Raw genomic sequence first — 23,143 nt, 5'->3', positions numbered from 1 at the left:
CAAGTACAAGCTGTACAAGAATGCCCCCCCCCCTACTACTCAAACCCAAGTGAGAGCCTTTTTAGGTCTCGCTGGTTATTATAGTAACTTCATAGAGAACTATGGGTCCATAGCTTCCCCCTTGAATGTGGTCTTCACACCCAAATTCCACAAAAAGGTCAGGTGGAATGAGGAGTGTACTAAGGCATTTGAAGGACTTAAGCAAGCCCTTTGTCAAGCTCCAGTCTTAAGAGCTCCTGACTACAGTCAAGCCTTCATTGTGCAAACAAATGCTTCCAATACAGTTATAGGTGCAGTTTTGAGTCAGCTGGATGAGAAAGGTAGGGAACACCCCTTCTGCTTAATCAGTAGGAAACTGAAGGAACCTGAGACAAGGCAGGCAACCATAGAACGGGAGTGTTTTGCCATTGTGTGGTCTCTGAAGAAGTTTAGACCATACTTGTATGGATCTACTTTTGTGATTCAGACAGACCACCAACCCTTGGGATGGTTAATGCAGATGAATTCTAAATTGTTAAGGTAGTCAATCGGCCTACAGGGGTTTGATTTTACCATTGAACATGGGTCAGGGTATAATCGCCAAAATGCTGGTGGTCTCTCCATAATGTATGGCCGACTGGAGTAAGGAGATTCATCCAGGGGTGGATTAAATCCCCCTGTCCCTTAGTCTGGGGGGACGAGTGTTGGGAGAATTCTCATAAATGTGCTAATTCCCTTCACCTTAAAGACCCCCAGCAACTTTGCTGGATTTTGAGGACTTGATTTTTTTACCAGTAGAGTGTGAGCCTTTTTTCCCACACTCTCTCGTATTTTGATGTGTGTTTTACTCTTGTGTTCTTTTATTGTGGAGTGAGTTTTAGACCACTCCATAGGCATCATCCTTTCATATGTGACACACAGCACCCTCAGTGCAGTGACATAGGGAAGCCTTTTTAGGCTGTCCCAAGGTTTAAATACCTTCTCAGGGATAAACGGTTTCCCAGACAAAGTAAAGTGAAATTGACTTTACTAGTCTTACCAAATTCCTAGATCCAGCACACACTATCTTCCTATAGAATGCTGGAGGGATTACTTGGTATCCCCTATGTCTAGAAACTCATGTAGCAGTCAAATGCTGCCCTTTCCTCTCGAAATGCCTGGTGGCAGTGGTTTTACAACAAACTACCATGATTTTTCCCGACCGCGAACACCTGTAGCGTTAAATCGCAGGAGCCATGTTTTTCAAGATGGCGTCTAAGCCCCCTTTGTTTAAACAGGTCCTGGTCTTCTTTTTTCACCATTTCTTTTTGGAAAGGCCCTTCTTGAGTTTCTCTGCGCGCCATACAAGGTTTGGTCCCTTTGTTCCTACACCTTTGGCGGGCTTCAGGAATGAAGACCGCCTCTGGCGCCAGTGTCTGAGGTGGGCCGGAAGTGAGGGAGGTGCACGAAACTCCCTGTGCTTAGTCTCCTAGGAGACCCAAATGCACTCTGGCGTGATTGGCTGGCTGGCTCACTGTCCGGCAAGGACAGTCACCCTGCTGGGCGAGTGGCAGCTAGGCTGGAATGAATGGGAGGAAACTGGATAAAAGGTGAGCCTCTTGGCTTGGAAGACATTCGACCACTGGAACCGAAGACGAGCTGGAAGAGGACGCCTGCTGCAACTCCTGGACCGTTGCTTTGCACGGTGACGCCATGCTGCAGGTCCGAATCGCCAGTTCATCTCACCAGAGAAGCCCTTCAAGGACAACTTCTCCCTTTTGAGTTGGTGGGACCAATCAACTCGTAAGCCACCTGGATACCATTCTCAGAGCTGGTTGTATTTTCCTCAGATTGCTGCAGGAAACCGAATAGCCAGGGACAATGACACCAGTTTGTGTGCTTGACTACAGCTACCGGAATTGAAGATTTGCCTTTGCCAGCTTTTTGACCAGTCCGAGTGCAGTGCAGTGCAGAAGTCTCCTGACATCCTCCCTCTTGTCCCCACAACTGAGGCTCAGGAACAGCGAGATCTGCAGGAACTGCCAGGGACAGATTTCTTCAGCTACAGCTTTCTTCACTGTAAGGTACTGTGAAAACCCGACCGAGAGAACTTGCCTCTCACTTTGAAAGTGCTTGAAACTTTGGCAACTTGCAGGCCTAGTCAGCTTGTGACCCAACATATGAATCGTTCTTTTACGAACTACTTCTGAGAACTTTGTCAAATACTTTGTTTAACTTCCAGAACTGCTTTATCCTATACAAGACTTTAGCCCATTTACTTTGGCCTAACCTATTGCATTGAATCAACTCCTCTTGGAAACTCAAACTATTGTACTGTTTAAGAGTAACTGTAATATTCGTTTTATTAACTTGTGCCTTTTTGCTCCTACTTCAAATGCTCTGAATGCCATTTTGCGCCTCCTTCAAAGTAATTTAAATGCCTCAGAACCGGATGTTGTGAAGTACTGAAGTATATTTTTGTGTGATAGATTGCCTCCTTCTAGTGAATGTTTTATAACCGACTGTGAAGGTGTTTTACCAAGAAACCTTGAGTATAAGAGTCTATTTGAATACTTGTAATCATAGACCTCTGTGTAACATCCTTACAGCTCACAATCAGCCTGGATGCTCAGCAACGCTACTACAAAATGGTGTAGTACAGACTTATACCTAAGGTTGGTTTTGCTTACACCTGTAGTCCTAGTTGTGTGTAGTGGTCTCAAAGGGTACTGCATACAAACCTTGCCTAACATGTGTTTTATGCACCTTCAGGGAATCTGTCCCTCGTGGCCCAGCGGCCACAACACCAGGGCTTCCTCTGTTATTCCCTGTCTGCGCGCGCCGTCCCCTATTCGTCTCCTCACTTGCTAACAAGTTGTTGAGTCTAGACTCGTACATGGGCAACGCCACTTTTCTTCTCCAACGGCTGAAATCTTCATCACTCAAAAGGGAGGGTTTGGTCATCTCTTCCGATCACCTCACTGTTTGTCAAGTTTTGCCGTCCTTTTGATGCCCCAACACCCTCTGAAACGAGGCGGAAGGGCAGCTATTTTCGGACCTCACGTCCCTACTTACCGACGGCAGTCTTGGAATCTGAAGAGTACTCCTAGATGAGATGAGCCTAAAGGTTTGTCAGGATGCACAGCTTCAGCAAGGAAACTCATTCTTGTTCACTATAGAAATGCTGGTTCTTGGTGGCAGCAATTGGAGAAAGTATATTCAACCTCATCAGCACATTTCTTTCACAGATAAAGATCCACATGTTAAGTGCCTTGTTATTGGTGCTTTTCATAGCTCTAGAACTGCATGGGGTGGGGGGGCAGAGGACGATGGGGCGCAAGCAGTGCATGGGATTCCAGACTCTTTGGCTTTGTAGTGTTATGAAGCCAGTGGGTTCTTTTCTTTTTAATAATGGATAGTTGGCTGGCTTACCTGTGGATATTTGTGTTGGATTATGTAAGTGGGTCTGATTTGTAGAAGAGCAATATTTTAAGGGCACATTGGAAATTGAAAAGAGTTCTGGTGTTTTTATTTGACGTCTTCCTTCACCTGCATTGTGCTAGCTATGTTGACATGAAATTTCATAGATGGATTCGTGTGTGAGAAATTTAGATTCCAGCACTAGAAAAATCCTAGTCAGCAAGAGACAACTGACCACTAGTTACACAAGAAGAACACAACATATGGAATCCAATTAATAGGATTGACCTCGTATTGACACATCATTGGATTGCCACTCAAGTGCACACAGCTCTTGGGCCGGTTAACATAGCAAGCTGTTATTGGTTAAACCATAGGAACATCTTGTGCAAAAAAAGTAAACGGTCCTACCTTAAGTGGACTTGTAAAGCAATATTACGTTACAAGAATTTGCATGAAAGCTTGTATGTGTAAACCTAATTGGGATTGCACAAGTGGGTACTGGTGAGGCTCAGTAAGCAGCACTTGTTAATGTAATGAGACCTATGTGGGATAGCCCCACGAATCAAAGCATCCCAAGCCAAAATGTAGACCCGGCTAGCCTAATCAAAGCGTGCCAATGTGAGAGCCATGCTCATATAGAAAAGGAGAACACAAGTAGACCTGGCTGTAGGAAGCACCCTCTTCCCACTTATGGGACAGTAGACCTCACATGTCTACTTTCCCAGCTGCTGCCTGGCACTACCCATACTTGATCCACTGGAAGCCTGCTGCTATTAAACGTTACTGGTGTTTTCTGGCTCCATTTTCATGGTAGGGTTGCTTTTGGTTCGTGTACATTTTTCATTCCTGAATCTGTTTTTTATTGATTCTTAATACTGAACATAGAACAGATTCAATCAAGGCTTGTAGATCACAACAGGGGACCAATAATGCTGTCCTTGCAGGAAATAAAGTCCATTAAGGACTCGTTTTCTGTAAGAGCTGACCGATTCCATCAATTGCATTGTTTGAGGACCATATATGTACACTGCTTTTCTTTCACTCGCCAGAAGTCCATTATCACTAGCCATTGTCTAATGGTCTGTGCACATTTTCACTCGTGAGTGTATTTTTTATGTCATAAAATGCTGAAGGCCACTAGCATTTCGAGTAAGTAATTTTGCCGTTTGGTTTTTACTCTAGGCAAGTGTAAAGAGTTTGAACGTATTGAACTAAGTGCTGAACCTACACCTCTACTATTTCAATACCGGAATGCACCAAATGTCTGTTTTAAACCATGTGTTATGTGGTTCTTCTAAATCCCAGCTGGTTTATTCTAAATACTTTCTACTTTCTTATAGGATTATGGAGCTCTTCGAGACATAGTCGTCAATGCAAACCCTTCATCGCCGCCTTTTTCTCTGCTAGTACTACATGGTCTGCTATGCCAGCGATACAAGGTTCTGACCACCGTCCATACACACTCTTCTGTAAAGAATGTTCCAGAACCTCTTCTTAAATGCTTTGGGAATCAAGTCAGTAATCGTTCTCGTCAGGATTACCAGCTTGGTTTTACTCTAATTTGGAAAGATGGTAAGTATGTTCTTTATCTAAAGGTATTTAGATCAGATGTATTTTGTAAGGTGCCTTTTATTCTGAAATATGCTTCCAAAGAGGATTCGGGAGTAACCAAAAGACGTAGTGGGGGAGTAGCTCTCCAATAAGGAATTTACCATTTTGCGATCATTATAGAAGGCTTTGCTCCTGGTTTTATAGCAATGGTTTTTCCACCATGTGAAGTAATTTTCAATATTATTTCATTATGGTGATAATTTATTGTTTTTCTACAATTTCACCCCCCCACCTTTACAAAATGTCTTTTCCGGGGAGCCTGGCAAGCCGCTTCATCACACTGCTCTGCTGCAATTGTGTGAATGACCAATCTGGGACTCATTGGGACATCTTCTGCAATTTATTACCTGAAGAAAAGCTGATTGAAGCCAGTTTACTGGTGGAAGTTCCAACCAAATGCTCCAGTCTTTGGGCACCTGTCTGTCATGGTCATATGAATTCCGTTTGTCTGGAATGTTCTGGGTTCATGTCCACTCTACAAACTAAAACACTGAACCTGCCATGATGGTGTGCCATTTTATCTGGAAAGCAATCTGATACGACTCTTGCCTTCATAGACCACCTACAGGTACTGTCTGATCAGTAAAGGCAACGGAAATAACGTCACCAGGGTATCTAAGGTCTAAACCTCACAACCAGTCAGTAAGACCTCCTACATAATTCAAATGCAGTCTTCTGATCATTCTAATCGTGACAGTTTTCATTGTAGTTAGTACATAGGACCCACAGGAGAGTACTGCTTCGGGATATATTCAATAGAAACAAAATAAAAACAAGCCCGACTATGCCGTCTGACTGTACTGTGCGGGAGAGAGGATTGTCAAGTTCAGCCAGGCTTGGACAGCAACATCACACTGATGCATCAGTCATCATTTCAACTGACGCTACTAGAAAATTAATCTCTCGCCTTCGGTGTCCATATGCACACGGTACACCATTTCTTACACTCCCAAGTGTCTATCAAGTAGAAACGGGCAGAGTTTGCTTGTGCTCTCACAGCCACTTACACCCCTTCCCTGGGGGCCACCGTTTCTTGTATTGCTCTCCAGCTCCCCCTTTCCCAAGCAGGAATTAAAAACTTGGCACATACCATTCAATGGAGGGAAACAATAACCCAGACCACAAAGGCAACAGACCTTCTTGAAATGGAATACTTTATCTGCTATACTGTAGGCGAGTGGGAGGCTTACTACAATTGCAGCATTGCAAGCAAACCATACATTGCAAGTCACGTGATTGCATAAGGGGGTGCCAGAATACAAGTTAGCAAGGGGTAAATGCACATGTTCATAATCTCCCTTTCAAAATTAGACTAATGCTGAAAAAATAACAAAGGAAATAAACCAGAGCTATTACCGACCAAGCAAGATGCTCTGCAGAATTCCAAGAGTAGCAGAAGGACTCGTTCAAGGCTCGAATGCCTTTGATAAAGGCTGTTTGTCGAAGAGTAAGGTTCAAATGGGCCACCCCGGAGGAACGGTCGACATGATTGAAATATACACCACCCATCTATGCAATGCTATAGTATGAGGCTGTCAGGAACTAGATAAAAGCAAAGTGGGAGCTTGCTAATGGCTGGCTTTTCTCTGATTTCCAGTGGCCTCACGTCTGCTCTCATTATGAGAAAGCATCTATGGATTCTTGGCACACTGATGCAGCTGAAGGTGCTGTTCTCTTCAGTTGTGTATTGTAGGTCGCTGCTTGCCAGGGTCAAACTCTTCAGTCTAATTTGATCCAGCCTGCATGAGATACAGATGTGATGTAGGCGTCATCATAGGCAATGAGGATGCGTAGTGGTTATTCTATATTAAGCTTGATATTTGGGCTTGCTGGCTTAAGGCCCGCTTGACAGTCTGTTGGGTGATCTCACAAAGCTCACCTCTCTTTATCCACTCCATGCCAAACGTGACCATTTGCTACATAGTCTAAAATCGTCTGTCAAATTTCACATGTTTATGCCATGAATAGTTATTACATCTGCACGCTATCGATCATTCACCATTCGTGGTCCAATACCAACCTGGTCCACTTCCTGGAGGCATTAAACGGACTCCTGGAATGATCGGATATTGCAAAAGAAATTACAATTCAGTTATTTCTATAGCACTTTTACCCAAGTGATTTAGAACATTAGTATTTACAAATAACATTATTTTGAGAGAAATCAACACCTGAGGCACTATATGGGAATCGTTCGAGACCCAAGTTATTCTGATATGCATTGTCGCAGAATCGAGTATTCTGTGGGCATTTAAGATTGGTCTGGTAGACCCTAGCAGTGATTTAGTGACACTCGGTTAAGGAGTCACTTAGTAAACCAACCTACAAGTCTTTTCTGAATAGTGGAACACAAATGCAAGAAACTTTAGAAACCTATAACCACATTCAGGATAAGTTATACCTGGTGAGTAAGACCTTTTGGTGTAATATACAATTAGTTGCTTTTCGGCCCCGTAGAACACTATACACTAATTTAGGATTGCACCAGGCAGACCAAGGTCTTCTACGCCTACAGAACACTTTTTAAGAATGGCACACAACTATTCTAGGCAGGTCAAACCTAAGGATGTAATCTACTAGAACAGTTCCTTTTCAGGTCAGTGGGACACAGACTAAGGTAAGCAATAACTTTCTAGGGTGGCCCAAGGCAGACCACGGTTAGTAAAACCCATATACTGTTGGAAGGAGCTATGAGCAACTTAAAGGTAGGTATAACCCTAAGACTGTTAGCATCTGAATAGCACAGACCCAGGAAAGCAAAACCCAATGTTACACTCTAAGAATGGCATGGCTCAATGTTATTCCAGGTAGGTAAAACCCAACAGAGAATTAGTTTAGACATGCTATAGAGCAGGTCGGGGGAAGCAAGACCGAGATGGTGAACTTGCACACTGGTATTCTGGAAGAAATAGTTGAGTGAGGCCAATAGCATTACTTTTGGGAAGAGGCACAACCAATTCACCTGCAAGTAAAATAACCTTGCATATACTTTTCAGAATGGCACAGCACACATTCAAGGAAACTAAGAACTTTTGTAACTGCTTACTCTGAGCGAGAGTTAACAACCACTTTCACAAGTAAGTAAACCTTTAAACACGTGTTCTCTTTTCTAGGCAACAGGCCCAATCCTTAGAAAGACTTTCCCTTATTTTTGGAGAATTAGTGTTCTCGGTGGCAAAAGGAGGTCACTAGGTTTCTAGTATCCAACAGACCGTTCAGGAAGGCACAGAAGTAGCAACAGTCAGATTCCTGAAGACTCTTCAAACAGGTGAGTATTACACTTGGAGAAGTTGAAAGGGTCTAGGGACTTGTGAGAGGATTCCAGCAGTGGGCTTGGGTGAACTGGATGGGAGGACTCACAAGAAACACCCCAAAGCTACACAGAAATCACAAAGGCTTAAGGTAGGTAAATACCCCAGCCAACACAGTACCTCCCCAGGGGAGACTTCAGAATCTGCAGCCAAAAACTAGGTTGGTGGATTCCTTTGTCATGAAGACGGAAGACAGGACTTTGGAAGGGATTTTGCAGCAAGAATCAATGGGCAAGGCTTGTCTCTTCGAGGCTGGATGCAACGCTGTGGTTTCGGCACCCTTTTCAGGAGCCAGATAAAGATTGAATATCGCTGATTGGATTTGCGTTGCTAATCTGGTCCAGCACTCTGGTGAGGGAACTAAAAGTACCGGCATCGCATCTCTGGAGGTCCAGCAGGATGCCACCAAAGTTTCAGCTCGATTCGGAGCACTGCACACTGTCTCAAGGTCCCAGGGTATTTGGGTATTGCAGCCTTGCAAGGTTGCAGCACGACTTGGGATAGCTAAAATGCAGGTAGTCTTGAGTTTAGTGGATCTCGCCAGGCTCTGGGTCGAGGGCTGTCGTTTTCGGAGTCCCCTGGTCGCTTAGAAGGAAAGGTAACAGTGGGCTCTGGTTTCACAGCAGGCTCCCTGGTTGCTGGAAATGGTCTTGTACGCGTTTTCTTAAACTTCCTCTTCAGATTCGGGTCCAGTCGTCGACTACCTCTTCAGCTTCCAGTGTCAGACTTTTATGCAGGAACCCAGCCAATCGAAAGACGTGCAACATTCAAACCTGGGCGTTTGGCAGTCCTTTCAAGACAGGCAGCCTCCCAGTTTGAAATGGATTCTCGCAGGCAGGCTGGAAGACAGAGGGCTGCAGAGTTTTGGACTCCTCCCTTCACAGACACTCTGGAGCCTGGGCCGGCTTGACAGAGGTCTCCCGCTAAAGATATAAATCGCACAAAGGAATTTCCCACCCTGGAGGGCAGTGGAAAGACCAAGAAGGGACAAAAAGCCTGAAAATGGCAAGAAAAAGACGCAGCCATTTTGGTAAAACTGGTGCCTTTAACACAGCAGTGAAAACAGCCTGCGGTAAATGTGCACTGAATTTGTAAAAAGTTACATGGCCTCCAGCAATTTAATTAAAGCTTGTCCCTATAACATAATTGTTACAGTGCTAGTGAGGCAGGGGATACATCTCCCCAGCACTTCCACATAAGGTGGGGTGTGCTGGTTTGCACTTACATGTAGAAGGTATAGAAATATCCTTTCTACCCTTGGGAACTGTAGTTCTCACAAGGTTAGCCAGAGAAAGTAAAAGGGGAGCCCAAAAGGCAACCTTGTAACAATAAAAAGGTATATACCAAAGGTTGTCTGAGGATATAATTTGAGTCTTAACATTGACACCGATAAAGGGTAAAAGTATCTGAGTGTGAAGGAAGGTTCCCACTCACTTTGGTATAGGGAACAAGAATATACCAGTACAGCAAAAGGTTAAAATCTTACCTAACATTCACAATATCCCATTATCACCTTAGTTTGTGAAATGGAATTCAATTTCCTTCAACTATATAGCTAAAAACCTAGGCTTAGATACATCTGGACAACCAGGAACCTCCACCTGCTCCCAGATCCTCTTCCACCATGCCAGGTTGATCTCACCAAAATGTGTTGGGGAACACTACCTACACTCATTGTGGTACTTAACATGCAAATCAACTAGAGGAAAGCTAAATGTCTTGAATCTTAGTAAGTTCTTGTTGATGCTCAAATTACAGGGCTGCATCCGGAGGATGGAAAGGTAAAAATTGAATCTGGGCCTAGTGGGATAGGTAACTGTTCATGTAGGGATGGCTACTATAGAGATTTGGCAAATGGCATAGTCCCAACCATGCAGATGTGGACAGACCACCTAAAAATTTTAACAGTGCAGACTTTGATAGAGACCAACATCTGGTTGTATTGTAGGAGATTGCATGAAAACTGGATATGCGCTACTCCAACAATATTGAGCCCCAAAGGTACGTTTGCCAGTCTACCAGTGGTTGCGTTGTGTTCATCTGTCCTGCTAATTTCGTATTTGCCTGTGGCCAGTGACTGCTTTGTGCTTTCGACTGTTCTGCTAATTTCGAATTCGCTTGTGCCCAGTGGTGCAGTGTTCTTTATCTGTCCAGCTATTCCCATCTCTTGCTTGCACCCCCACGCCCCCTGTGTTCACCTGCCTCTCCCCCCCCACCCCCTCCGGTCTGCTCTTCCCTCATTCCCAAACCCTCCCCTCTCCTCTTACCCCTCCCCTATGGTGCTCTCTGTTTCTCTTATCTTATCCTACCCTCCTCACTAAATCTGGTAGGAAGAAGTTCAAAAAGGATATCCTGGTCTCCAACCCAGGCCTCCCTATCGCTGATCAGATCCTCACCAAAATCCTCTTTGTTGTTCCTTCGTCAGACCTCTATGGGCTCTTCATATGGTCTCTGGCTCCTTACTCTTCCTCTCCCATTAATGGTAGCACCCGGTGGGAGGCCGTCCTGGCTTCCTTCCACTCCTCTAAGGTAATCATCAATGTTTACCTCAATGACACCGTCTTGGTCCAAGGCCCTCGGGTCAACCTCCTCCTCTTTGAAGGACGCTGCCTGCGCCTTATCAATTTCCTTTCCTCTCCCGCTATCCCCGCTCTGTTCTTTGGCTGCCTTGCCTCCACACTCTGCCACTACTCTTGTGCCCTCTTCCTCCTCCTCAGCTACCTTGCTTCTCTCGTCCTACCTCCTCTGCCTTCCCTCAGGTTCCTTCTAGACCGCCGCACGGAGTACCTCTGATTTGTACCACTCCCGGAAGGTTTTAAGGACACCAACCTTCTCCACCTCGCCACTCTCGACTCTTGCTCAGCCGTCAAACACTTCTGACATCTGCCGTATCCTGGAAGAACTTGACCTTGTTGTGCTTGGTCTCACCGAGACATGGATCACTGCCAGCTCTGTCACAAGCTTTGACACTCTCCTTCCTGATGGCTACAAGATCCTCTCTGTGCCCAGATCCAGCCGTTCCGGTGGGGGTTTAGCCTTGCCCTTCCGGGAGTGGCTGCTTTCTACTGGCCACCTGGTCAGATTTCCTCCTACCTCTCGAGTGGGCGGACCTCTCTTCATCCCTCCTGGCCTCAACCATTCAACTCCTCCTCCTCGGAGAGTTCAACATCCATCTGGCTGCTTCCTGTCCCATTACCGGACTCTTTTGTGACCTTTGGGACTCTCTCACTATTCTTTCCTCTGACCTGACCCACTCTGCAGGGAACACTCTCCGAGCTTGATCTCCTCAGACCTCCCCCTCTCTAACCCTCCCACCACTCCTCTCTCCTGGAGTGGCCACATTCTCCTCTCGGCTCTCTACCCCTCAGGCCAAGCCTACCCCCACACTGCCACCCACCTTCAGTCATTCAAACCATGAAACGCGTGTCAGTTGAGGCTTTTGCTGCCTCTTTCTCTCCCTCACCCCTGGCTGACTCAAACCTGACACAGCCCTTTCCATGCTCCACTGTGCTATCTCTGATACTCTCGATGCACTTGCCCCTGTCCGCATGAAGCCTAAAGCCAAGTGCAACTCCTGGTACGACTCGGATCTCGTTGCCCTTAAACGCAAGTGTAGGGTGGCTGAGAGGAAATGGCTGGCATCCTGTACATCCTCTGACAAACTGGCCTGCCGCCTGCTCCAAAGGCAATACCGACTGTGTCCTCAATAAGAAGAGAGTTCTCATAAAAGTCTGCGTTTCTGTGGCATCTAACAACTTGGCTGAACTCTCTGTAAGGAGCTGACCAATACTGCTGCAGTCTCTACCTCTCCTGTACTTTTTATGTCCCGTCCCCTTTCCTACATACTGCATGGGCGTCCCTCGCTGGGGAAGGGAGACAACATTTTTCCCCAGAATACAATCTTCCCAGTTTGGAGGCACCCGGGGGCGCTGCCCTGGGAGCATGCGCTCCCCTGACTCCACCCACCGGCGCCACTCCTCCGTCCCCTTTTCCATGTCGACTGGAATGAGCCAATTTCACCAGCGCTCCTTTGTTTGGCTTCGGCCATGTGATACCACACGCTCTTCCCCCGGATACATTCTTTGATCATTCAAGTACTCTGCCCTCTGGCCCCACGCTCCTCCCCAGCGCATGTCGGCTTCAGTGGGCTTGAGCAGGTGTCCAGCCTGCGAGGGGCTCTTTGCCTCCGCTGCCTTGGCCCCGCCCACGGATGGGAGGGTTGCACAGCACTATCTTTGCGTGCTTTGATGAACAGATTAGCTAGGTGGAGGGAGCTCTTTGAGAAGTCCCCTCCAAAGGACCTGTAGGACTTTGTCAGACGTAAGTCAAGGTACAAAGGGAGGGCTGCTCTTTTCCAGCGCACCCCCATAAGGGTGACTCCCTAGCGGGAGGAACCTCTCAGGTTCTCGCACGGGTACCAAGGCTAATTCAGCTACCGTGCAGAGGGACCACAAGGTTCTTTACACCCGAGGGGCTGTGCCTTTGTACCAGTAACATGTCCGAGGGGGCGCCTGCAATCAGCACTACCGGCAACTCTGCTGAGGGCGACATTCTTATCAGGCCTCAGCCTGAGGTGCAGGGTAGGTCTCATGCTCCATCGCCAAGAGTCCTAGAGGAGGCTGGACCCAGTGAGCCAAGCACCACGATTTCGGCAGGTGGGATGCAGCTCGACAAGATGGCTGCCGCGCCAGACAAGATGGCCGCTTGTCCAATACCGCCCTGAGGAACGGCAGGTGGGAGAACGAGTTACAAGGTGGGGACTGGTGTCAAACAGGTATGTGGCCTACAGCTTATCCATCAGCAGGGCAGGTTTACCCCGCACACAGCTGGACAGAGTACGCACTGGCCTCCGCAGCCGCCTGCTACCCCGTCCATATTGCCTACCACCCCACTGGCCGGCAAGGGCGGGTTCTTTGAAAAGTTCCTCACGCTCATGAGATCTCCTCAGATGGGGTCCATCCTTAGGGATGTAATCGGGGACATGCTCACTCCGGCTCCTTCGCCTATAGTCGGCGCCGCAGGCCCCAGTGCAGCTCCTGCCGCCCACGCCGACTTCAATTCCGGGTTCCCTGTCTTCCACAGTTCAGGCAGTTCTGTACCAGCCTTCGCTGCAGCCTCAGGTTCCGGTCTCCACACCTCCGCCCTCGTCGCCCAGCACCCTTCCACCCGCTCTGGACCAGCTGGACGCCTTGGTGGACACAAACGAGGAAGAAGACCCCAACATACCATCGTCCACCAAGGCCTTACACAAACGGCTCGCAGGTCTGGCAGAGTACTTGGGTCTTCCTCCACCGTCGAACAGCCAGAGGCGGGGGTACTTGCAGAGGTCCTCGCTCTACGCCTGGTGGCTAGAACGGGGATCCCGATGCAGAAGCACATTGTTGCCTTGGCCAATCGGCCCAGCCTGTCAATCGGTGCCTGGGCGCCAAGTATAGGCAAATTAAGGGGTATCCACGCTTACTGTCGGCTCGCCCTCAACCACACTCTTCAGTGATTGCTGCAGCGTCTTTCTATTCAAAGCTGCAGTCGTCCTCGGCGCTGCTAGACAAGGAGGAGATGATCTTGGAGGAATACAGGAAGAAGCTTTATTCCAGCACTTCGCTGCATGGTCGTCAATCCAACGCAGATGCCATGCTGGCAGCCATTAACCAGAGGCTTTGGCGGAAATAGCTGACTTCCTTCCAGAACTTCCAGTGCAAAGCCAGTCACGTTTCAAGGCTGGACTGGCAGAGGCTAAAATTGTGGCGGAAGACATCATGGAGTCCACCATGGCCCTTTGACACCTCTGGCTGGGCCATATGCATTGCCACGGGCATGAGAAGGGACTGCCTGGCTTCGGGCTAGTAAGTTTAACCCAGACGTCCAGGAACACATATTGGACCTTTCATTCGAGGGGGGGAATGGGGGGGGAGGAGACCTCACTCCTCCACTGAGTTTGAGAACATTTTTTCTTTTCATCTAACTGCGAAGTCTATCCTTACTAAGGCCACGCCCAAGGCATACACCCAGTCATATCCACGCTTTGACAAGGGGCAGACTTTCGGAGGGTTCCGCAGCTTCCAAGAACTGAGGTCCAGAAAGCCTGACTGTTCGCTGAGTCAACACCAGCACAACAAGAAGGGGGTGCAAGGGCTTTTTTCAGTCCCGCCCCCCCCACCTCCACCGCAACAGCTTTGGAGGGAAAGAAGATATGACTCGTCACTTCGGATCCACATGTCTTCAGTGGGTGGCAGGATTGCCCTTCACACACAGTTTTGGCATTGGTGGTTTGCGAACCCCTGGATCCTCAGTATCCACGGGGTACCACCAACCAATCACTTCCTCTCCTCCCCTCCACTCCCAATCCAATAGATTGGGACAGCAACTCTGTTGGCGGGAGTTCGGTCGGTCGTTGAAAGCCAGGCCATGGAAGAAGTTTCAGCCTCCCAGCGAGGATTGGGATTCTATTCCAAGATTTTTGCCATACAAAAGAACCAGGCTGGCCTGAGTTATGTTGGACCTTTCCAACCTCTTCAAAAATTCAAGATGGTTACACCAGCACTGATTGCTGGGACATTGTGCAGGGGAGACTGGATGTGCTCCCTGGATCTGAAGGACACCTATCTATACCTCCAGATTTGGCAGCCGCATCGCTCCTTACTACGATTCAGGATCATGGGCTGCCACTTCAAATACAAGGTGCTACCCTTAGGCCTCAACTCAGCCCCCAGGGGATTCACCAGGCTCATGAATGCGGTGGCAACCCTCCTCAGGGCGCATGGCCACCACGTCTACCCATACCTGGGCGACTGGCTGGTCAGGGTGAGATCACCAGAGGCGGATCATCACACTTCCTCCACACTTATGGTCACACTCCATGAGCTGGGGTTTGCGGTCAACTCAAGAAGTCTCCGTTGCAGCCTACGCAGAGCCTGACCTTTCTGGGCCTCATATCGGACATAAGCACTGAGAGAATTTTTCACCTCGGAGGACCAGCTCATGGCCATCAAGAGGGCCACTACTCACTTCCACATCCGAGAAGTGACCTCGGCCTGGTGGTACCAACATGTATTAGGCATCATGGCAGCGGTCCTACTGGCTGTACCCTACACGAGACTAAAGACGAGATTGCAGCCGCAATTTGCAGCCTCATGTAATCAGGAGCTGGACTCGAAGCGGAGCTGTTCACCATTCCACCATCTCTACGCCCGGACCTCACCCGGTGGTCGAGGGACGGCAGCCTTCCGACAGCTGTCCCGCAGGTCACAATTACTACGGGTTCCTCCCTGGAAGGCTGGGGGGGCCACTTTGGACAACCAGTGTCCATGGAGTCTGGACCCTGCAGGAGTCTCGTATCAACTGGCTGGAGATGAAAGCCATCTGGTTATCTCTCAAAGCTTTCCTTTCACTCATTGGGGCCAAGGTCATGCTGCTGGAGATCTTCAGCCGATGGTCATCCACCCTGCCCTACAGAAGTTACCCCTTGCAGCGTGGTTCCTGAGCAGATCCCTCTGAACACCTGGGTCTATCACAGGCTGACTTAGAAATCATTCAGGGTGCTAGAAGCAAGGCTACTAGGAGCCAGTACATGAGTAAATGGTCTTGATTTCTCTCCCCCCACCACCTTACGTGCATGTTGGATGACCTACTTTCCTTCTCTACACACCTTGACCACTGAGGCGTGCAGGTGGTTACATGCCGCACCTATCTGGCGGGCATAGGAGCCTACAGAAATTCGGAGAAGGTAGTTTTCTCCTCTTCCAACCCGGTGGTCAAGCAACATTTGTCGGGCCTTGCCAGGCTCTTCCCTCCGATCAAGAAACCACATCCCGTGTGGGACCTCAATGTAGTGTTGGGCTCCTTGGCGCACAAACTATTGGAGCCAATGGCGTCCGCAGACATCAGGTTGGTCCCCATTAAAACGGCTCTGTTGGTGGGTCTTGCCTCTGCTCGCAGAGTCAGCGAGATCCAGGCGTTGGTGGCGTCAGTTTTTCTCGCAGAGCTTTACAACTATTCATTTCCCCACCCGTTTCCGCTTTAAAGGCATCCCACCAAATACCCAGGGAGGTAACCTCCATCACATTATTGCTAAAATAGCTCTGAATCTTCTCCCCAATCTTAGCTGAGGATACCTTTTCAGCCAAAATCAATTCTGGTAGTACCCACTGCCATAGCCCTCTTTGCCGTAATGTAATCTCTAACATTGCCCCCAACGGTGCGTGATCGGCTAGCGCGATCACCCCCAGGATACTTTGTGGACTCGTCCCAGCAGTTGGGGGGGGGGAAAAAACCCCAGATATAATGGATACACGATTGGGATCTATGAACGTGAGAGTAGAATGTGAATCCTGCTTTGTCGCCCCTACAGCTGTGCCATACTTCTACCAATCCCCAATGTTTGAATTTTTCTTTAAGATGTTGAGACGGAGTGCCCCGAGGCGCATACCCTACACCACTTCTATCCATTGCTGTGTCCCAAGGTGTATGTTGAAATCCCCGGTTAATATAACATCCCCTCTGCAACAGTTTCAAGCATCGGCAATGTGGCCCTGAGAAAAACATCCTGTCAGGAATTTGGTGCATATACCGATGCTACGGTAAATATCTGTTCTAATACCAAATGGATATCTACCTAGTTTATCCTCTTTGGATTGTTTGTAAGCGCTATTTAAACCCCAGCCTTTTTGTCATCGCATTAGCCTGGAACATCTGTGGATACCCCTTAATCCGAATTCGCAGTCTCTTTCCTGCATATGTGGGTTTTTTGGAACAGTGTCTGGTTTCTCACGCTGCAAAAAGTGCTCCAACTTGCTTTGCCGGTTAATTCAGTCCTCTTTTATATTAGAGGTGGTGATTTTAAATCCCATGGATGAACTCTGCTCTCTGAAAGTCCCTCACTTTCCCTTTACTCCTTATCCCTAGCTCCTGTTGGGATGCCGCCCTGATTGCTTGACGTTTACCTCCAACAGCATGAAAACCCCGTCTTTGGATCATTGTATCTTCTGCTCTCCTACCCGCCACCACATCCCACCTCTCATCCCATGTCCAGCAGCTCGCCCTCCCATTCCCACGCCTCTCCCTGCAATGACACTGGCCAGTTCATTGGTGCTAGTGATGACACCGGTGTTAGGCAGAAACCTGTGCAGTTCCCTCTGGGACCACTGCAAAAAATTTAGGACTACAGGTGTTTGGCAGTAAACCCACTTGGTAGCAGTCTGCACCACACAGATTCACTTGGTAGCTGTGGCTGAGCAGTCAGACTTCCCTCAAGAAGAGTTAGGCCGTATACAGAGTATTCACAATAGGTCAAGAGCACACAATAGAACAAGTAAACACTGACCAGAGCTTGGTGTAAAAGAGATCATTATTTATTTAAAACCACATCTAGAAAAACACACAGGCACTAATAGTAAGCAATTCAAAAACAGTCACTAAAAGATATACACTCCCTTAAAAGAATATTAGACTAGTCTTAAGTAAAGCCCCACTTATTTTCAGACATCGGTGAGCGCTTAACGTAGATGGCACTCTAATAGTTCGTTTTAAAAAGGGAGAGAAAAGCAGAGAACAAGTTGAAACAGATCCCAACGCTTTTACGAGAACATAACAAGAGAGGAGGCAAAGTAAAACCGTGAGTTCAGAGTCAGTAGGCTGGATCCGCTTTAAGAGGATTGAAACGAAATGTGTCCAAGGTCACACGGTTGCAGTGCACAAAAGTCTTGAAGGTTCAAAAAGCAGTTGGACCAAATAAAGGGACCAGTTAGAGGGTCAAGGCGGCCAGCCCAGACCAGAAGGTTAAGGAGTTATTATTACCTTGTAGCAATCTTTAGAAAGGGAGGCCTGGCGGACTTGGTACCTTAAAGTGGTGAGAACGCTCCAGCGGGGGCAGTTGTTCCTGGCAGCGGGTGCAAGTCGTTGCTTCGTCCGGGGGAAGAGGATCTCGTCGTGGAGGAAGACAGGAGTCCGTTGCACTGCCAGGGAAGAAACCAGCCGCGGAGTTTCTTGGGTACAAGGAGCGGTCCGGTGATTTGCGGTTCAGTGGTGAGTGGCTATCCGGCCGCCAGGGTGCTTGGCACGGGGGCTGGGGTGCGAAGAAAGAAAGGAAAACTGGTTGTGCCCACCAGTCGGGGGAAGAAGCCTCTCCAGCCGGGAGATCTTTTCTGTCGTTGGGAAGTGGTGAGTCGGTTCTGCAGGGCTCCACCGGTGGTGTCGTCATGGTAGGTCGGCTCAGCTTCTCCCTCGTCGGATTCTCAGGTCCTGTGGCGACTTCTGAAATTCCAGTCCCCAAAGCCCTGCTTTTATGCAGAAAACCCCCATTCACTCAGCCTAGCTGTCACTCAAACATGCTAAGTGGTGAGCCGGCCGGCTCACCACTTGGGCCAATCACACAAGAGTGCGACCTGAGTTACCAAGGTAACTCGGTCCAGGGTGCCTACACCCCCTCCCACACCCCCTGTGGTACCCAGACAGAGTGGCACCACTTTTGGAGGCTTCTGTGGAGAAGCCTGCCAAAAAAGTGGAACAAAGGGCTTGACTTGTGTTGGAGTCACAGAAGAGAACACAAACGCCATTTTAGAATCGAGTCTTGGCAAAAAATACCAACCGGAGAATTAATATTAATTAAATAAACCGGCGGTATGTTCGAGGCTATGAGAATTAAATAATTAAAGTTGGTAGCCTCGAACAATGGGAAAATCCCATAGGAAAATATTTGCGGTCGAATATAAAAAGTAGTTTCCACTGCCACCAGCCAAAACTCGATCAGGGGGACAGAGACGTGCCCCCTCGAACAACAGACCCTGGGGCAATCGAATTGCCCCTACCAGTATGTCCACAATATGATGGTTTGTACTGGTTTCTGTTAATAATTTGGGACTAGTAAAGCCAATGCTGACTTTACATGCCCTGGGAGACAGAAGTCTGTCCCAGGGTATGGAGTCTATGGTGGGGTGTCACTATGACACCCCTGTGTTACTGCACGGAGGGTGCTGTGTAACGCACATAGGAAAAAACTATGAGACCCTATGGAGTAAAGGACCCCATAGCCCATAAAACACATTACCAGTCAAAGAAATACCATTAATCCTGTCCAAGAGTGGGAGGAAAAGAGTCTCACTCTTGGCAGGAGGAAAAAACAAACCCCAGAAATCCAGCAAAGCTGCTGGGGGACTCACTAGGTTAGGAAATTCAGCCTAAAGAGAGAATTCTCCCTAACAACCGGGAAGAAACCCGACTGTGTACCGGTAAACTACCTGAATCCTACCAACTGCTGAGAGATCAAACAAACCACCTCCCTTAGATCCCAAGTGGGCCCGATGCCAACCTTCATCCTCACCCCATGCCACTATCTGTGACATCATTCCAGCCCCCCACTCACCAATCTACCTGGACCCCCCCACTCCTCCCCCCTCCCCCTCAATCACTGCTTCGTGCCTGAGGTGTCCTTTAGCTTCTCCCATCCTCTTGGGGCACATGTTTTTCCATTGTCTTGTTTCACCGTGGACCATTCCCATTGTCACAGCTGCTGGATAGTTTGTCTCCTTTTCCTGTGTCCTGGTCTGCTCACTGCCCTCCGGCGCCACCCCATCAAGACCTTCCTTGCACGTTGTTTCTCTGATGTGCCTGCCTTTCCAAGAAAACAACAAGCCAAACGGGAAAGTCCATCGATATCGGACCTTTTCCCTAATTAAGAATATTGGTTACTGGTCCCATCTGTCTCCTTTTTAGCAAAGTTGGAAATGCCAAGCCCTGGAACAGCTGTACCTCAGAGCCATTGACGGTAATGGTCATGCCCGCTCGTGCTGCCCTCAGAGTCTCTTCCTTATGCCTGAAAAGGTTGACAAAATATCCTTTGGTCATGCCCCCTGCTCTTTTCTCATCGGTCAGCGCAGCATGATTTTATCGCTTGCTTAAGATCTTTGTCCACTATTGCTTCTGGAACATTCTTAAAACGAATAGTCGATTGCCTTGACCCTTTCTTGAGGTCTTCGCACTGGAGCTCTAAACTGTACGACATCCGTGCCAATCGTTCTATCGCTTCATCACTTTTCCGAGAGACCTCGGTCAGCTCCTGCAAGGCTTGCTCATTCGTATCTACTCGTTCCCCTAACTTCACGTTTTCACCTTTAATTTTCTGCACAGCAGTCTTGGTGTCCGTTTTCAGAGAGGAAATCTGCTCCTGAGCTGATTCTTCGAGAGTCCTTAAGGCAATGCTGATGGTCTGCTAAGCACTGCATCAATTCCTCTTTGGTGATCAGCATCGTGTCCGTGTGTTCTGGAACTTCCTTGTCTGTTAGTGACTGTGAAGAGAGAGCCGCACCCGGAATTCCCTGTGACTGTCTGCCAACATCTTGTGATTGTGCCCTTTGCTCCCCGGTTGTTCAATATAGATTGCTGTACTGGGGTAGCCTTATTCCGTCCTTTTCCTTTAGCCTTCAACATGTGCCTATTTGATTTATTCCCTTGACAACCTCCCACAGAACGTCCAGTCTGGACCGTGTACCAAGATGTAGCGTTACTGCTTTCCTAGGACTCAAATGGAGCCAATGGTCACTCAAACCAGTAGTAGTATCCACATAATGAACTGGCAGGAAACTCTCATAGCCAAGCCAGCACTCCTAAGCCTCCTTACCCCATCCGCCAACTCTATACTGCAATTTCACTGGGCATTTATGGATGTTTCTGAGGTTTTAATCCCAGCTGTTTTTAAATGGCGCCATGGGCGTAATTTTAGGGGGGGAGACAGGGGTGTTTGTCTACCCCCCCCCCCTCCCGCCCCCCCAAACTTTCATGGCACACCATTTTGTCTCCATTCATTTGGCTTGGGCACCTTTTCTTCAGATGTCATGTCCCGCCCCCCCCCCCAACATTTTCAGCAAAGTTACTCCACTGAATGGCGCACCACCAATCGCCCTCTTCTCCGGCATGTGCATGTGCCACAAAATACACTCCTACTTGCTGACACTGGGTAAGGGGCTCCTTTACTGCTTGCCGTTGCTCCGCTCACCCCCATGTGCCCGCTTTCAACCATCACCAGATCTTCCTGGGCTCACCAGACACACCCAACGACCATGAAGTTCGGCCGCTTCAGGCCGCGACCACACCACTCTCCTTCGATGGTCCTTCTGTGCCTGCGGTAAGCTTCCTCGTTGTCACAGCAACTCTCGCCGCCCACGCTGCCACAGTGGGGGGGGGGGGGGGGGGGACCCTCAGCTGCCGGTATCTGAAGTGAGGGGCGGGGGTCACTGCATTAAATCACCTTTAAATGGGGCCGAGTGATGAACCACGACTAACCCATCCGCCCCCTGCCGGCGGCCATTTTGGAATCTGCACTCCACTTTATTTCGATATTAAAGGAACTAAATGTTTTATTCTGCAGGGCATGGATTTACAATATTGAGATTATTATGTTATAAACACAAAAAAACAAAAGCCATAAAGCAGCAATAAGCGAACCTATTAACGTGCACGGTGGAAGACGTGAAACCTTTGAAAGTTCCACAAGTGTCAATATTAGAAAAATTATTTGTGTAAGATTTACAGGCGGTTCACATTTCCCCTGGTAGATTGAATTCATCAAACTGTTAAACTGGAATTATTTGCTAGATGTGAAAAGTAAGTTTTGGGGGAAGAGTACAATTGCTGGCTTAATCGGGTCCAGAAAATCTTCTGACTCCTTATTTAATGGTTGTAGGGTGCACTGCTAGATCTTGGTGTCATTCTTGAGCTGGTCAAAGCGGAGAACCTGCCCAGCCTTTTTAGCAATGGAAAATGTTTATACTTGGTGGTTACTTGGGAGACATGCAGCCTTGTGTAAGTGGATCGTGCATAACAAATTGGTTCAAGTAAAGAACTCTTGTAATTCTGCTTGAATGTGAAGGAAATAAAGTTTGTATGAATTAAAATTATTTTCCTTTTTCTCTCTTGCACAATTCTAGTTCTTAAACCACAGATGAAGTTTAGCATTCAGCATATGTGCCCTGTTGAAGGCGAAGGGAACATTGCTAGATTCCTGTTCTCGTTGATTGCCCCAGAGCATAGCGCTGTCACTCTGACTCAGATTGACAGCTGGGTGGATATGGTCATCTTCCAGCTGAAGGAGGGAAGTAATAAAGAAAAGGCAGCTGTCCTGCGTGCAATGAACTCTGCTCTCGGAAAATCCTCGTGGCTGGTTGGGAGCGAGCTCACGGTGGCAGATATTGTGGGTTGGTGTGCCCTGCAGCAGACCAACGGCTCCACTGCTGTCCCAGCCAATGTGCAGAAATGGATGAAGTCTTGTGAAAACCTGGCACCTTTCAACCTGGCTCTCAGTCTTCTGAAGTAAAACGCTGCATTAAAAGTGTTCATGTTTGCAACAGGCAGGGTACAGTTGTCCACGTTTGACACAGATGTGTTCAGTCATCCTAAAGGAAACCAAATAATTGCCTTAAATTGAAACCGCTGTACAAAAAAAATGGGAAATGGACACAATCATGTTTTATTTATTAAGAAACGACTGTTATTCATCATGTTGCTGCTGTTATTCTCGGTACCCTTTTTGAAGGTGTATTTGAATGGTCAGGTTGTTTAAATTAAAATATACTATCATATTGGTTTTTTTATTTTTTTTAATGTTTTTTTATTTATTTTTTTTTTAAATGTTGCCTGGTCGTGTTCTAATAAGATTGCAGGGTGAAATTTCGTTTGAGCTGTTGAGACTTGGGTTTCAAACCATGCGAGTTATTTTGGATTTCCCTCTAGCAGTTACAGAATCTCATTGAGCTCTCGGGTATTGCAAGGTTCGGAACTGCTGGGAGGGATTTAGCTCCTGGGTATTCCCTACAAGAGCCTGTTAGAACCATGGGCATCTATGAAGCTAATTT

General features: G+C 47.8%; 1 protein-coding gene across 1 annotated transcript in view; it reads left to right on the top strand.

Moving 5' to 3' along the window:
• The window catches only part of AIMP2 (aminoacyl tRNA synthetase complex interacting multifunctional protein 2), an 84,061-nt gene extending 61,191 nt beyond the window's left edge, over positions 1 to 22,870 (top strand). Inside the window, exons 3-4 of the mRNA XM_069645636.1 lie at positions 4,722 to 4,953; positions 22,220 to 22,870. Of these exons, the coding sequence (XP_069501737.1) occupies positions 4,722 to 4,953; positions 22,220 to 22,605 (618 nt within the window). The 3' untranslated portion in view covers positions 22,606 to 22,870. The remainder of the gene's footprint in view (positions 1 to 4,721; positions 4,954 to 22,219) is intronic.
• The last annotated feature ends 273 nt before the right edge of the window (positions 22,871 to 23,143 follow it).

This window comes from Ambystoma mexicanum, chromosome 2p (genome assembly GCF_040938575.1).
Source record: "Ambystoma mexicanum isolate Mex_15411 chromosome 2p, UKY_AmexF1_1, whole genome shotgun sequence".
In the NCBI taxonomy this organism is placed as follows: Eukaryota; Metazoa; Chordata; class Amphibia; order Caudata; family Ambystomatidae; genus Ambystoma; species Ambystoma mexicanum.
Note: the sequence above shows the minus strand (reverse complement) of the source record. Positions and strands in the feature narration are given on the sequence as shown.